Here is a 15,123-nt window from a genome sequence, read left to right on the forward strand (position 1 = left end):
CATGCTATGAGTTCCTAGTGTCTACGGCATGGTTAACCATGGGTCACAACCCCTTTAAGGAGGTCTAATGACCCTTTCATGGGGTCACCTAAGACCATTGGAAAACACAGATACTTACAGTACAATTCCTAACAGTAGCAAAGTTACAGTTATGAAGTAGCAACAAAGTAATCTTATGGTTGGGGTCAGCACAACATGAGGAACTGTATTAAAGGGTTGCCGCATTAGGAAGGTTGAGACCACTGGTCTATAGCCTTGCCTCTCCAGGGTGTTTTTTTTTTTTCTTGGTTTTTCTAGACAGGCTTCCTCTGTGCAGCCCTGGATGTCCTGGAACTCATTCTGTAGACCAGGCTGGCCTCAAACTCAGAGAGATTCACCTGCCTCTGCCTCCTGAGTGCTGAGATTAAAGGCATGCACCACCACCACCCAGCTGGGGCTCTACCTTTTGGATGGGGAATCAGGTTCTGAGATGGCAAAGCAGGTGATGATGCACCTGAGACAGACCGTCGTCTGCTAGCAGAGACCCATACACCTCACAGGAGCGAGCATGTTCAGACCTGATGGGGAGGGGCCCTACTAGAGGAGCCTCTGGCTGTGTTGTTGTGGTGACATGAAGAGTTCTGGGGGATTTGGAGCTCTGTGCAGGCTGGGGTAGCAAATGTGGTTTCTAACCAGCCAGGTTTGCTTTCTAACATGGTGATTGTTCCCCTGAGACTGGACAGGAGCGAGACAGGTGACTATAATATCATTTGCTCCCCTCATAACCCAGCTCTGGTGAATAAAAGCAACCAGGTGTGAGACTCTGTGCCTCACCCCCAGAGACCCTGACCCTCCCATAACAGGGATCCACCTCCAGGGTTGTAGCGCTGCATAAAAGAACTCAGGAATAGAGGTGCTGTTGGCTGCCCAACCCACCCTCTAGCACAAGCACCCCGGACAGTAGCTGGACACAGAATGCCCAAGGTAGAAACATAAAGCCTTTTCCTGTCTTCATGCACTGACATGCTGGGCAGCCCTACTTTCTAGTACTGCTGCTTCCGTCAGCCATATGTTCATGTGTATAGTCGGGCCCCTGGCCCTCCATCAGCTTGCATTCCTATCACCGGTCCTGAGAATGTCTTGTCAATTCTCTGAGGGGTTTTACGAGTTTACCCCTGAAGTTTGAAACCAGTATCGATATGACTTATTTATATTTTCCATTCTCCTTGGCCTGAGCCTGAAGGAAATTTACTTTTCATTCTAGGTCTCTGGGTCCAGCCTCTCTGTGGGTTATGTTCCCTCCCTCCCTCCGCCTCCCTCCCTCCCTCCCCCTCTCTCTCCCTTCTTCCCCTGCCCCCTTTCTTTGAGGCAGGGTTTCTGTGTAGATCTAGTTGCCCTGGAACTCTCTGCAGACCAGGCTGTCCTCGAGCTCACAGAGATCCGTCTGCCTCTGCCTCCCTAGTGCTAGGATTAAGCATGTGCGCCGCCACTGCCTGACCTCTAGGTTACTTTCTAAGCACAAGGAACAAGCGGTGTAGGTGCTGTCTGCCCTCAGCTCATGCCCTGACTCAGAAGACACTTACGTAGGACAACTGCCATTTTCCCCGCATGTGCCTCCCCCCAGAGGCAGAATTAGGGTGCAGCATCTCCAACACAACATTCCCAAACATGAAAGAGAGCAGGTATATTTGAAATGGAGATGTCCCCAAGTTTCCATTCAGAGAAAATCTATTTCTCTCCTTAATTAAGCCAGTTATCTTCAGGTAGTTATTACACATCTAATTTCCAGTGAGAATCAAACATGTAGTTTCAAACCCAGGGAACTGTTGTAATGATTCTCTAACTCCCAAGCTGACCTGCTCCTTCTGCCTCAACCTTCTGTAGCTGGTACTGAAGGCTACAAGGACACGTCTGACCGTCTCAGGGGGGCCCTTGTCCCGGTCTTGTTTTTCCTTTCCTGAGCTGGGTTAGGAGGAAGCCAAAGCCTTGCAGGAGCTTCTGCCGTGCCGCCATGTGACTGTACACTCTGCCTGTGTGGGAGGGTAGGCGGGGGAGATAAGGAGTCAGGAGGGGGGTCCTGTCTTGAAACATGATGCTGTCCTCAGAGGATTTTAGGGTCCTGTGTGACTGGTAGGAAATCTCCCCCAAAGGACCACAAGCCAAGCTAGAAGATTGTTATTGTAGCTACGTGCTCCTCTACCCCAATCACCGCACTGCCACCATGCACCCATGCACACGCGTACGTGTGCACGCGCGCACACACACACACACACACACTTAGACGAGCAAGGAACATCCTAAGTGTAGATCAGCCTGCTGGTCCTCTAGTCGCTCACTCAGGACAGGTCTAGCCGACCATAGGTCCTCCCAGAAACTAGGCCCGTGGCAGAGCCCCCTCTGTGACGGCATCTGCTTCTCATCTAGATGCCTATAAGCTGATGAGGTACAGATGTGATCCCTTTCCACAGAGTAACTCAGACAACAGGAAATTCTCAAGACTTGGACAGGGCCGGGAGGGTGTTTACTTCTTGGAATTTATGCCAGATGCACAAATCCCAGAACTCTGCGCGGGCGTCGGAGCTGCCCCATCCTTGGAGAGCGAAGTTCCCAGGGTCGTGTGCAGAGAATGTCAGGAATCCTGTGGGAGGTGAGATGGTTCTGGTCTAGAGACAGCCACGGAACGTGCAGTGTGCATTTGTGGAAAAGGCTGGCAGCCATTTTTCGGGCCTAGGCTCTTGCAGCAGCTGAGGCCTGGTCTTCCCCATTAGGGGCACAGCAACCTCAGCCCAATGAGAAAGGGCTTTGTTGACCTTTGGGGGACCCTCCCCCCAATTCTCCCTGTCTGACTGGGGGCTATTCCTCCAGCACAAGCTCTTCAGATCCCCTACTTGATTCATCTTCGGGCAGAGGCCCCTATGAAAATAGCCAGATATTTCAGTGATGGGAAAAGACTTTTGTCACGTACAGGGCCAAGGAAGCACAGCAGCCAAGTCTCCTACCTGTCTCCCACTCCGCAGAAGGCCGGACACTGGCCTGGAGCAGACCCTCCTGGTGGGAAAAGAGAAAGCCCAGGGCACACACCAGCCAGCTTTGCCTACAGGCCAGTGACTACACTTAGTTATCTTCCCAACACTGGATATGGACACTGCTGTTGCTTTCTAGACAGTACAGAAGGGGGGCTACCCAGGGAAACAGAGCCGCCGAAAGGCCATGTCCTCCCATCCGTCTGGCCTCCACACCCAGGCCTCAGGAGGCAATGAGAGTAAACTGTTATTTTGGTCTCATATTCTTGAGACAGGGTCTCACCATGTAACCCTGACTGTACTGGAACTCACTCTGTAGACCAGGCTGGCCTCAAACTCGTGGAGATTCTCTTGCCTCTGCCTCCTGCATACTGGAATTAAAGGTGCTTTGCAAACATTTTTTAAGCATGTAATCATATAAACTAGTAGGAACAGGATGATTCTTTAAAGGGCCTCATGTCTAGCTACCATTGTGCTGTAGACGGCACCCATGCCTCACACACCCAGCTAGCCCAGCAAGCTCAGGAGGGCACCGGCAGACCCTGTCCATCGTGAAAGTTCTGTGTAGCTCACTGGAGTTGCATCAGGAGAACCAAGCATGTTCTTTGGGATTCCAGACTTCCCACTGGATGACATTTCTAGGAACAGCATTGACTTAAAGAACCCTGCTCCAAAGACTTGGCCGGTATCCCACAGGATTCGACATGAGGCCCAGCGCTCCCTTCGAGAGACCCACACCAAAGAAAGGGTAGTAGGGAGTTTAAACTCAGAGTGGGACTTACTGCTTGAGGGCCCAGATAACCGGCCTCTGACACAGATGTGTGTATATGTGTCCTGTCATAGCGGTTCCTGTTGGGATGCTGGGGCCATGTGGCACTGAGCAGGTTTGGCCACACATGCTGCCTCGGAGTGACCATGAGTCGTTTGATTTCCAAAGCTGAAAGCATAAGGGCAGTGAGTCCACCTGCTGGAGAAACAGTTCAGCAAGGGGCTGCCTGTGGCCGGCACCTCTTAGAGGTCCCCAGCCTGGTTCACGAGTCACCTTGTCCAGAACAACTCTGTGTGTTCTGGGGACTGCAGACCAGAGTGTGAGAAGCCTGGGAGCCTCCCACAGCTGGCGGGGTTTAGGCTGGGATTTAGGCATACGTGCTTCCCCCTCCCCCAGAACAGCACCTTGAGCCCACGCTGTTGCCGTGTAACTCTGGTCAGGCCTCACTTCCCTACAAGCGGTAGTCACCCTGTGTGTCCCTGCTAAAATGCAGACACACCTGCCCTCCTGTTACTTGATACCTAGATCTATGGAGTCAGTCAGAGTTCTAGCGGAACCCAGGCAGGTCAGAATGACGTATGGGCAGAACATGCTGACCTGAAGGAAAGACACCTGGATGTGTAAATTTTCAACCACAGGCACAGCAGCGGCCACCGCACCCCAGCCAGTGCCTGAGCTGACTTAGTAGGTGTTTTCCCTCCACGTCTGTTCAAATCAGGGAATCAAAGACTTGGGTCATCCGTGGATCATCTAGCTGCCCATAGTAGGACTTGGCCCAACAGCTCAAGAGTCCTCTTACCCATCCTTCTTTGTGAACAAATCATTACGAAAACGTTCAGTACAATGGTGTATCAGGCCCCACTCCCCAGAGCAGCAGCCAACTTCATGTTGGCCTTTCAAGTTCTTAGTTCTGCGGACTCTGTGAGGCTACAAAAGAACAGACCTGCCCCACTTCCTGGAAGGAGGCTTTACCTGGGGGGAGCCCCTAGAATGTGATGAGAAGGCCTGGGGTAAATGCTTCTTTATAGATACTCCTGTCAGCTCATTCCCTGACACCTCGTGTGTGTGTGTGTGTCGGGTGGGCAAGAGAGGTTACCTACATGTGTATGTGCACGCCTGTGTGTGTAGCACTGCTGTGGTCTTAGAATAGGAAGAACCTATTCCTAGTTAGCCTAAGCAGAGGGGGACTGTGTGAAGAACAAACTGGTTCCCTTTTCCACCTCTCTGTTTAGTGTTTGCCCCAAACTGTGTATTTACAAGAGGATCCTGTATCCTCTCTAAGGAGATCCAGGCTCACGGTGGACTACCTCAAAATGGGGGACAAGGAAGAGTCCACTGTCCAGGCTGGCCCTGCTCCAGGCCCCTTGATTGAGTTGGGGTTGTGGTCCCCCTCCACCCCACCTTTCCAAACACTAAGTTCTGCCTGGGAAAGGTGAGGTAAGGCTGTCATGACCCCTTCTTCCTGTAGGGGCTCCAGTGCCGGAAGTAGTATAGGAAAGCTACATGGAGTCTGTTACTTGGTTGTGAGCAAGAGGGTCTGTCTTTGACCTGACTCACAATTAGGAAAAGCCATTGTCTGCTGAGAAAACAGAGTAGTTACAGAAGATCATCTGTCCCCTTTGTCATTGCCAAAGGCCTTCAACATCAGGGACGCTATGTTAAGACATGCCAGGGAGACTCAGGGTAGTTCTTTCCTTCCTTCCTCTTGAGTAATGGCATGCACTGCCTATTCTGCATGTAGGGGTCCTGTTCTGCAGTCCTACTGTGCTGGCTGTACACGGTGTCATGTAGGGGTCCTGTTCTGCAGTTCTACTGTACTGGCTGTACACGGTGTCATGTAGGGGTCCTGTTCTGCAGTTCCACTGTGCTGGCTGTACACAGTGTCATGTGAGACCCACTGCTTGCCGGTTCTGTGCACTGTCAGATGCTGAGAAGGGGCAGGTGGGCACCCTGAGCTCTGGGTTGGAAGCTGACAGGGTCCCATGTCTTCTCTCTACAGTGAGACTGTCTGGGAGAACATGGCACGCATGTGTGTGAAGACTCAGAGGCTGGATGTCGCTAAGGTGTGCCTAGGGAACATGGGCCATGCCCGTGGGGCCCGAGCACTGCGGGAAGCTGAGCGGGAGCCAGAACTGGAAGCCAGAGTGGCCATGCTGGCCATACAGCTGGGCATGCTGGTGAGTGGTCCCAGTCTCAGACAGACAGACACAGGGACAGAGAGGAAGATGGTCAATCCTGTCACATCGCCAAGCTGAGCCTGCAGCAAAAAGGGCAGAGGCCGCTATGTAGAGACCTTCTTCAGCTAAAGTCTAGTAACAGGACCAAGGAGATGAAGGGAAGCTGGCAAGCAGACATGCAGAGTCTGGCTGCTGGTCTCTTGGGGCCTGCAGAAGGGAGACAGCGGGTGTTCCTGGCAGACATCCACCTACAACAGAAGTCCTCAAAATAGCCTATGCTATCAGGTTGGTTTCCTAAGATCTCCGGTCTGGGGCTTCCTCCTCCCGCCTTAAAAGATACTGACACATTCCCCACAGTCAGATGTTGCAGCCTTGACTTAATGGACATATGGATCCAAGGGACAGACCTCTGAGCAGGGAATTGTGGGGGGCAGGCATCCCACCCACACATATGCTACATGGCAGGAGCACCCCAGAAGACTTCCCTATTTGTAGGGGAGCACAGGAGTGATGCAGGACCCCCCAGAGGATGGCCGGGCTGGAGCAAGGTTAAAATTCCCCTGTCAGTGTACAGGTCTCAGTGGAGACTGGAAAGTCACGTGGACACGAGTTGCCTTTCTTGACTGCCAGCCCTGGCGTGGTGTGCATGTGCATCTCAAGGCAATGCTGCGGTGCATTGTCATGAGCTTGTGGCGACTATGAAATGACCTTCACAGCAAAGTGACACCACAACAGCCCCTCGTGCCCATCGTCCTTTCTCCTCAGGTGGTCTTTCTAAAACAGCAGCACCGTAACTGAGGCGGAGTCTCTCTTTATCCCCAGGAGGAGGCTGAACAACTCTACAGGAAGTGCAAGCGCTACGACCTCCTAAACAAGCTCTACCAGGCCTCAGATCAGTGGCAGAGAGCTGTGGAGGTGGCTGAGCTCCACGACCGTGTCCACCTGCGCACCACTTACTACAACTATGCCAAGCACCTGGAGGCCAGTGCGGACTGTGGCCTGGCCCTCAGTTAGTGAGTGGGGCATGGGCAGGGATGGACCCTGACAGTTCTGAAATGGAGACCCGTCCCAGGGCTGCCCGTGTGATCCTCCATAGGAGCTGTCCAGGGGCTTGGGTTCTGTGGTGGTGGGACAGAATGTTTGACTCTCTGTGTGTCAGTCAGTGTGGTACATACCAGACTTAGGGATCCCCTGAGGAAAAATGTGCCACCGGATACAGCTACAGGGAAGCCCATTCCAAAACTGGAGTGAGCTGTGTGTGCTTAGAGTCCCATCCATGATACGGAATTTGCATGATAGCTCTGAGGTATGGCTAACACTCTGGTCCACATAGCGCAAAACATACAAGAATGCACAGAGCGCAGGGCTGCAAGCCAGCTGTTCTCAGGCACTCTGACATGGCCCCTGGTCATGAAGCAAAGTGGAACAGCTCCTTCTTCCACAGCTATGAGAAGTCTGACACCCACCGATTTGAGGTACCCAGGATGCTCTCAGAAGATCTGCAATCACTGGAGCTCTACATCAACAGGATGAAGGACAAGTAAGTGTCCCCACGGGACAAGACCTCCCAGGTGTGCAGGTTCCATGTCAGTGCTGGGAGTGAGTCTGCCTGATCCAAGGGCTGGTCTTGGAACAGGCTCCAGATCTGTCCCTTTCAGTTTCATGCATCCCCTGTGGGCGGTGATGGTACAGGGTGTCAGTTCCGGTGGGAGTGAGACCCTGAGCTCCAAGGGTTGTCACACAGGACCCTGTGGAGGTGGTGGGCCCAGTACCTTGAGAGCCAGACCGAGATGGACACTGCATTGCGCTACTACGAGCTGGCACAGGACTACTTCTCCCTGGTCCGGATCCATTGCTTCCAGGGCAACATTCAGAAGGTGAGAGCGGGCGGGGAGGTAGAGCACTTGTCTGGTATGCATGGGGCCCTCAGCGGATCCCCTGCATGTGTGTGCGCATGCGTGTATGTGTGTGTGTGCATGGGTGTGTGTACAATTTTAATTTAAAATTGAAAGAAAGGTTGGGGATGGAGAGATGACTCAACAGTTAAGAGTGCTTGCTGCTTTTCCAGAGTTGAGTTCCTGGCATTCATGTGGGGCAACTCGCAGCCACCCGTTAACTCCAGCTCAGGGATGTGGTGCCTTCTTCTGGCCTCCACAGGCACTGCATCTATATGCACAAACACATACATGTAAAGATTAAACATTTTTAAAAATAAGTGGGACTGGAGAGATGACTCAGCAGGTAAGAGCTCTGGCTGTTCTTCCAGAAAACCCAGGTTCAATTCCCAGTACCCATGTGGCAGCTCACAACTGTCTGTAAACTGGCACCCTCACAGACATACATGCAGACAAAACACCAATGTATATAAAATAATTCTTTAAGGATAAAAAAATAGGATAGTGCACCCTGTGGAGTGGAGTGAGGGGAGAGAGATGATCCTGGGTGCTCTGGTCTTTCTAGGCTGCTGAAATAGCCAATGAGACTGGGGACTGGGCTGCATCCTACCACCTTGCCCGGCAGTACGAGAGCCAGGAGGAGGTGAAACAGGCGGTGCACTTCTACACGCGGGCACAGGCTTTCAACAACGCCATCCGCCTGTGCAAGGTATGGTTCCACCTGGGCAGGAGGAACATCCCGCGCTGCTTGGTCCTGGAAACCTGACTGGGGTGACAGCAAAGCAAAGAAACATCGGGCACATATACAGACAAGCTGGGCTTGGGGAGCTGCGCTCACCAGAAGCCCCATGTGTTTACTGTGTGCAGCACAAGGAGGAGGGATTAAGGGGTCTTGGTAAGAGGTCTCTGTAGGGGATTCTCAGGCTGTAAACACCTGGGAAGAGGAAGCTGCAACCTGCACTTTCTGTACACTGTCAACATCATTACACAGACCTGAGAAAGGCTTTGCCAATTCCCCTGAGCCTGGCCCAGGGAAGGCTTTGCCAGTCTCTGGGTCTGAGGCATTGGGTTCCTTGACATAACCATGTCCAATGCCAACAGCACACATTCACACAGGGCTTCCTCCTCTCCCCCACGCTATTGCTGTTTTCAAAGTTTTATTAAGAGTGCTTCAGCCGGGCGGTGGTGGCGCACGCCTTTAATCCCAGCACTTGGGAGGCAGAGGCAGGCGGATCTCTGTGAGTTCGAGACCAGCCTGGTCTACAGAGCTAGTTCCAGGACAGGCTCCAAAACCACAGAGAAACCCTGTCTCGAAAAACCAAAAAAAAAAAAAAAAAAAAAAGAGTGCTTCAGCCGGGCAGTGGTGGTACACGCCTTTAAATCCCAGCACTCGGGAGGCTGACGCAGGTGGATCTCTGTGAGTTCGAGGCCAGCCTAGTCTACAGAGTGAGTTCTAGAACAGCCAGGGCTACACAGAGAAACCCTGTCTGGGTGGGGGGAGGAGAAGGGGCGGGGAAGGGATGTGCTTCAAACACAAAGGTTCAGAGGCCTGTGCTGTGAGCACTCACACCTGCTGCTGGGTTCCTACTCACCTCTGGCTCTTCTTGTCCCCTCCCTCTGGGCTTCCTCTGACATTGCCGCTCTATCCAGTCTCCTGAGGCAGTAGTGGGCTGACACATAGGTTACAGCCTTGCAAATACACACCTCATCAAAAGCTGTTGTTTTTTTTTTTTTGGTTTTTCGAGACAAGGTTTCTCTGTAGCTTTGGAGCCTGTCCTGGAACTAGCTCTTATAGACCAGGCTGGCCTCGAACTCCCAGAGATCCGCCTGCCTCTGCCTCCCAAGTGCTGGGATTAAAGTGCCCGGCGCTGTTGGATATTTTTATGAGTACCCCCTTCGGTCTTGTTCCTGGAGTTATCCCTACCTCAGGTATTTCTTGCAGTGCTCTGTAAAATAGAACGAAAGGTATCTGAAAACCCTGGTACACAGACTGGCCTAGTAAAACCTGGTGCCCCTGAACTGGCACGGATCTGCTGGTGATACCAAACACAGCCACGTTCACGAATCTCCGGGGTTTGGGTATGCTAGACAGAGCTGCCTGCAGAGCTACGCCTTCCTCCCTGCAGGAGAATGGCTTAGATGACCAGCTCATGAACTTGGCCCTGTTGAGCTCCCCAGAGGATATGATCGAGGCAGCCCGGTATTACGAGGAGAAGGGCGAGCAGATGGACAGGGCTGTCATGCTGTATCACAAGGTGAGTGTTTGGCCTCAGCTGGGGACCTGCAGAGACCTTTGTGAAGCTCCAGGGAAACCGGCTGGGGGAATTGTTGGGACCTCAAGCAGCAGGCTGAGTTTCCACCACTGCCCATAGGCTGGACACTTTTCCAAGGCCCTGGAGTTAGCCTTCACCACCCAGCAGTTTGCAGCCCTACAGCTCATAGCAGAGGACCTGGATGAGAAGTCGGATCCTGCTCTCCTAGCCCGCTGCTCAGACTTCTGCATTGAGCACAGGCAGTTTGAAAAAGCTGTAGAACTTCTGCTGGCTGCCAAGAAGGTACAGGGATGGCGGGAGCCAAGAGGCGGGGTGTGCTTCTGCTGTTTCTGTTTGATTATAAAGTCTCAAGATGGCTATGGCTGCAACTTGGCTGGAAGTCAGGGGTGATCCCAAGAGTTCACCCAGCATAGTATACCAGGATTGCTGCTGTGAGGGCCTCACCACCCACCCCATCTTCAGCTCTAACCAGCAGTCGGTTCTAGTGTGTGTGTGTGTGTGTGTGTGTGCGCGTGTGTGCGCGTGCGTGCGAGCAGTGTGATTCACACTACATAAATTTCCTGTATTTTGGAGGCTTGTTTGGTTTTCTAGATAAAGTATCTCAAGGTGGCCTCAAAATCTGTGGCTCAAGTGATCTTCCTGCCTGAGCCTCTGAAGTAGCTAGGATCATAAGCACATGACACCATGCCCAACATAGACTGTTTTGTCTTTGAGATGGTATCTCTCTATATAACCTAGAGATATGGCCTTGAACTCACCATGAAGCTCAAGCTGGCCTGGTGCTCACATTCCTGCCTCATCTTCCAAGTACTGGGGCTACAGGTGTGCACTACCACACCTGACTTTGAAGTAGTTTCTGGTGAAAACATACAGTGTTGAAGTTTTTTCCCTACAGCAAATTTTATTCTTCTGATTTATTAAAAGCATAAGGAAGAGTAACACGCCTGAGTCTGTCCCTTAGCTTGGTTGTTTTAGTCCTGCACAGCACAGGCAGCGCCAGCATAGCCAGGGGCACAGCTTGCTTTGCCGGGCGGCAGACGTGACGGAGAAGCAGGCGCCCAGCAGCCCCGCCACAGCCTGCTTTGTCTCTGGCATCTCACAGTATCATGAGGCGCTGCACCTGTGCCTGGAACAGAACATGACCATCACCGAGGAGATGGCAGAGAAGATGACCGTGTCCAAGGACTCCAAGGACCTGTCTGAGGAGTCGCGGCGCGAGCTGCTAGAACAAATTGCGAACTGCTGTATGCGTCAGGGCAACTATCACCTGGCCACCAAGAAATACACGCAGGCTGGGAACAAGTTGAAAGTGAGTCTGTCTGGGCCACTGGGTCTCAGCTGGGCCATTTGTTGGGCATTTGGGCACAGGCCCTGATGCTACATGTACCTCTGAGTATAGCCTGAGCAGGGAGCAGCTTTCCTAGCTAAGATGTCAAGGACTGGGGAGTATGATCCATAAAGGCCCTTGCAATGGTGCTTCAGGTGGAGCCAGACTCACGGTATTAGGTCCCAATAGCAAACTGAACTGCATTGTCCTGGGGACTTTCAAAACGTAAACCTGCTCAACTGAGCCCTGGCCCTTTCTCTGCCTAGGCCATGAGAGCACTGCTCAAATCTGGAGACACGGAGAAAATTGTGTTCTTTGCCAGCGTCTCAAGACAGAAGGAAATCTATATCATGGCAGCCAATTACCTACAGTCCTTGGACTGGCGGAAGGAACCAGAGATCATGAAGAATATCATCAGTTTCTATACAAAAGGGCGGGCCTTAGACCTCCTGGCTGGCTTCTATGATGCCTGTGCCCAGGTACAGACCTTCTTCAGGGTTCCAGCAGGATTGCAGGGGGCCCCACAGAGCCCCTTGGGTCCTCAAGGGTCTCTTTGGTACAGGTGGAGATTGATGAATACCAGAACTATGACAAGGCTCACGGGGCACTGACTGAGGCCTATAAGTGCCTGTCCAAAGCCAAGGCCAAGAGCCCACTGGACCAGGAGACCAAGCTAGCCCAGCTACAAAGCAAGATGACCCTAGTGAAGCGGTTCATCCAGGCCCGAAGGTATGTCCTCTAAAGGACAGGTCAGGAGAGGAGGGCCCTCTGTTTGTACCCCAAGATTCTCCACTTCCCTTCATAAGAGTTTAGGCTGACTTTTAAGAGACCAGCCCGAGTTTGTGTTTCCAACAGATATTCTTCAGGTAATTCTTGAACAGCTAGATAGGATTCACTGTTGCCTGTTATACCCGAGCTTCTCTCTGGGAACTCCCTCAGAATCTCAACACCATCTTGGGAAGATTATTCCACAGAAATTAAGAAAAAAGACTGAGGCAAGAAGAGTGAGCTCAAGTCAGTAGATACGTCTAAGGGGAGCCATGGGCCTGGTCGGGGGTGGTCTGGGTTATTTTTCTGTTGCTGTGAGGAGACCCGATGCCCACGCAACTCATAAAGGAAAGCACTAAATTGCGGGCTCACTCACGGTTTCAGAGAGTTAGTCCATGTGCACCTCTAGCAGGAAGGCTCTTCCTAGTTTTAACTGCCTGTGTAAGATGGGATACCTTTCTCCCTGTGCCTCCTTCCCATGTGTCCCCTCTAAACAGATCTCAATGTCAAAGCACAGGACCCAGGACTGAAGGGGATGATGGGTATATGTTAAGTGATTGGATTTACAAATGAACAAATTAAGGAATTAACGTAATTCATGGAAGTCACCTTCACACACACACACACACAAACAAATGCCATCTGGCCATTGCAAAAGCTGCTCCTGCAGGACAGGTGCCTATGCCAGCTTCTGGCATGCAATAAGTGTTGTAGGTCGGGTGCAAGCCTTGTCTGCCTTGTCTGTCTGTGTAGGACATACACAGAGGACCCCAAAGAGTCCGTCAGACAGTGTGAGCTGCTCCTTGAAGAGCCAGACCTGGACAGCACCATCCGCATTGGGGACGTCTATGGCTTCCTGGTGGAGCACCATGTACAGATGGAGGAATACCAAATGGTAAGGTGGCCCTGCTTACTTAGTCCTGCTGCTCTAGAGCTATTACTATTTCCTTTGAGGTGAAAACTCCTGTTCTAGAGCACTTTCTGCTGCTCTCATAAACACCAAGACCAAAAGCAGCTTAGGGCAGAGAGGATCTATTTCGCCTTACAACCCCTAGGTTACAGTCCATCACTGAGGGAGGTCAGGGCAGGCACCTGGAGATAGAACCCAAGCAGATGCCACAGAGGAACATTGCTTTCTTAGACACCCAGGACCACCTCCCCAGGGATGGCACTGCCGTTCAGTGGACTGGGCCCTTCTATCTCTGTCAGTATCCATCAAGACAATGCAGGGTTGGCAAGCTAGACAGTCCAGTGGTTGGAGCACTTGCTGCTCTTGCAGTGAACTCACTGCAACTCCCACGACCCATGTTTAACTCCAGTTTCACGGCATCCAACAGCATCTGCCTTCCCCAGGTACTGGGCACACACATGATACATACATATGCAGACAAAATACATATAAGTCTTTGAAATGTATTTTTAAAAGAAAATGCCCCACAAACTCACCTACAAATTAATGTTATGGAGACATTTTCTCAATTGATGTTCTCTTCCAAGATGACCGAAGCTTATGTCAAGGTGACAAAAAAAATGATGGATGGATGGATGGATGGATGGATGGATGGATGGATGTAGAGGCAGTGCACGCCTCATTCTAAATTCGTGTTATTTCCATTTCATCCCTTAATAAAGAGACTTCCATGGATTCTTGCATTAACCCTACTCCACCAACTGAGCTACATCCCCAACCCTGCGTTCATTTTACTAATAAATAATAATGTCCTATGTAAGAGTGACTAGCTCTTTGCCAGCATCTGTACAAACATTTTTCGTTGTTGGCCATCCCTGTGGCTGTTGATGTAGTAGATAATGAGTCATCTCCCTCGTTGTGACTGTGACGTTGTCAGTGGCTGAGGCTAAGCATCTTATGTACTTGTCATTTACTTGTCTTTTGTAAAGTGTTCTAGGTGTTTCCATCATTCAGCTTGGTTTTTCTCTGGGTTGGGTTTTTGTTTTTCATCTTTCATATCAAAATATGATTTGTTTCCATTCCTCCCCTTTTCTTTCCTTCCAGAATTCCAGCTGCTTACATCTATTGTCCCTCAATTCACTGAGGCTAAATCTGCTTCCTTTTATAGCTGCTATTGTTACTGCTCATGTTTTCTTCTCTTAAGAACTACTCTGATGTTGAGCCCACCCAAATGTCTCACCTCAAACGTGGTCATTTTACCTCCAAGCATGACTTGGGTGTCTTCCCATACCAGACCCCGCTGTGTCAAATTGCAAGTCCCTTCTAGACTCCGAAGTCTTCTCAACCCTGTCTGCTCTTGACTTTGCTTCTTCCTTCAATTCTGCTGCTGCTGGACAAAGCTTTCTCTTTAGCCTCTGCAGTCCCTGGCTATGTCCTAAGCTTTCTCTTTAGCCTCTGTGGTTCTGGGATATGTCCTAAGCTTATCCTTATGTTCCCATGTGCACACCACAGCACCTGACACAGACAGGCGACTCTGAATACCCAGGGCAGCATTTTCCCGTCCCTTTAGGCTCATGTTCATTTGACTCCTAGCCCTACGGTTTATGATTTGACGTCAGCGCCAGCCAAACATTACAATATAGCCTTATGTTTCTCATTTATGACCCTCACAGATATAGTATATCTGTCCAATAAAATCATTCTGAATTTTGGCATACGTAAGAATATTATGATTTAGCCAGTTGTGATGGCACAGGTCTATAGTCCTAGCACTCAAGAGGCAAAAGCAGGAAGATTACTGCAGATTCTAGACCAGGCTGGTGTACTTAAGAGAGTTCCAGGGTAGCCAGGGACACACAGTTAAACACTGTTTTATAAAAAAAAAAAAAAAAACAGAAGCAGGCTGGATGCTGGTAGCACACGCCTTTAATCCCAGCCCTTGGGAGGTAGAGGCAGGTGAATATTTGTGAGTTTGAGGCCAGCCTGGTCTACAGAGTGAGTT

General features: G+C 51.1%; 1 protein-coding gene across 3 annotated transcripts in view; it reads left to right on the plus strand.

Moving 5' to 3' along the window:
- Ift140 (intraflagellar transport 140) overlaps positions 1-15,123 on the plus strand; it is a 90,476-nt gene that overhangs the window by 73,752 nt on the left and 1,601 nt on the right. For all 3 annotated transcript variants that reach the window (XM_057776806.1, XM_057776808.1, XM_057776807.1), the window contains 11 exons: positions 5,771-5,948; positions 6,771-6,961; positions 7,393-7,488; positions 7,693-7,825; positions 8,409-8,552; positions 9,970-10,098; positions 10,216-10,398; positions 11,219-11,425; positions 11,710-11,922; positions 12,006-12,172; positions 12,965-13,106. In XM_057776806.1, the coding sequence (XP_057632789.1) occupies positions 5,771-5,948; positions 6,771-6,961; positions 7,393-7,488; positions 7,693-7,825; positions 8,409-8,552; positions 9,970-10,098; positions 10,216-10,398; positions 11,219-11,425; positions 11,710-11,922; positions 12,006-12,172; positions 12,965-13,106 (1,783 nt within the window). The remainder of the gene's footprint in view (positions 1-5,770; positions 5,949-6,770; positions 6,962-7,392; positions 7,489-7,692; positions 7,826-8,408; positions 8,553-9,969; positions 10,099-10,215; positions 10,399-11,218; positions 11,426-11,709; positions 11,923-12,005; positions 12,173-12,964; positions 13,107-15,123) is intronic.

This window comes from Chionomys nivalis, chromosome 7, assembly GCF_950005125.1.
Source record: "Chionomys nivalis chromosome 7, mChiNiv1.1, whole genome shotgun sequence".
Lineage (NCBI taxonomy): Eukaryota > Metazoa > Chordata > Mammalia > Rodentia > Cricetidae > Chionomys > Chionomys nivalis.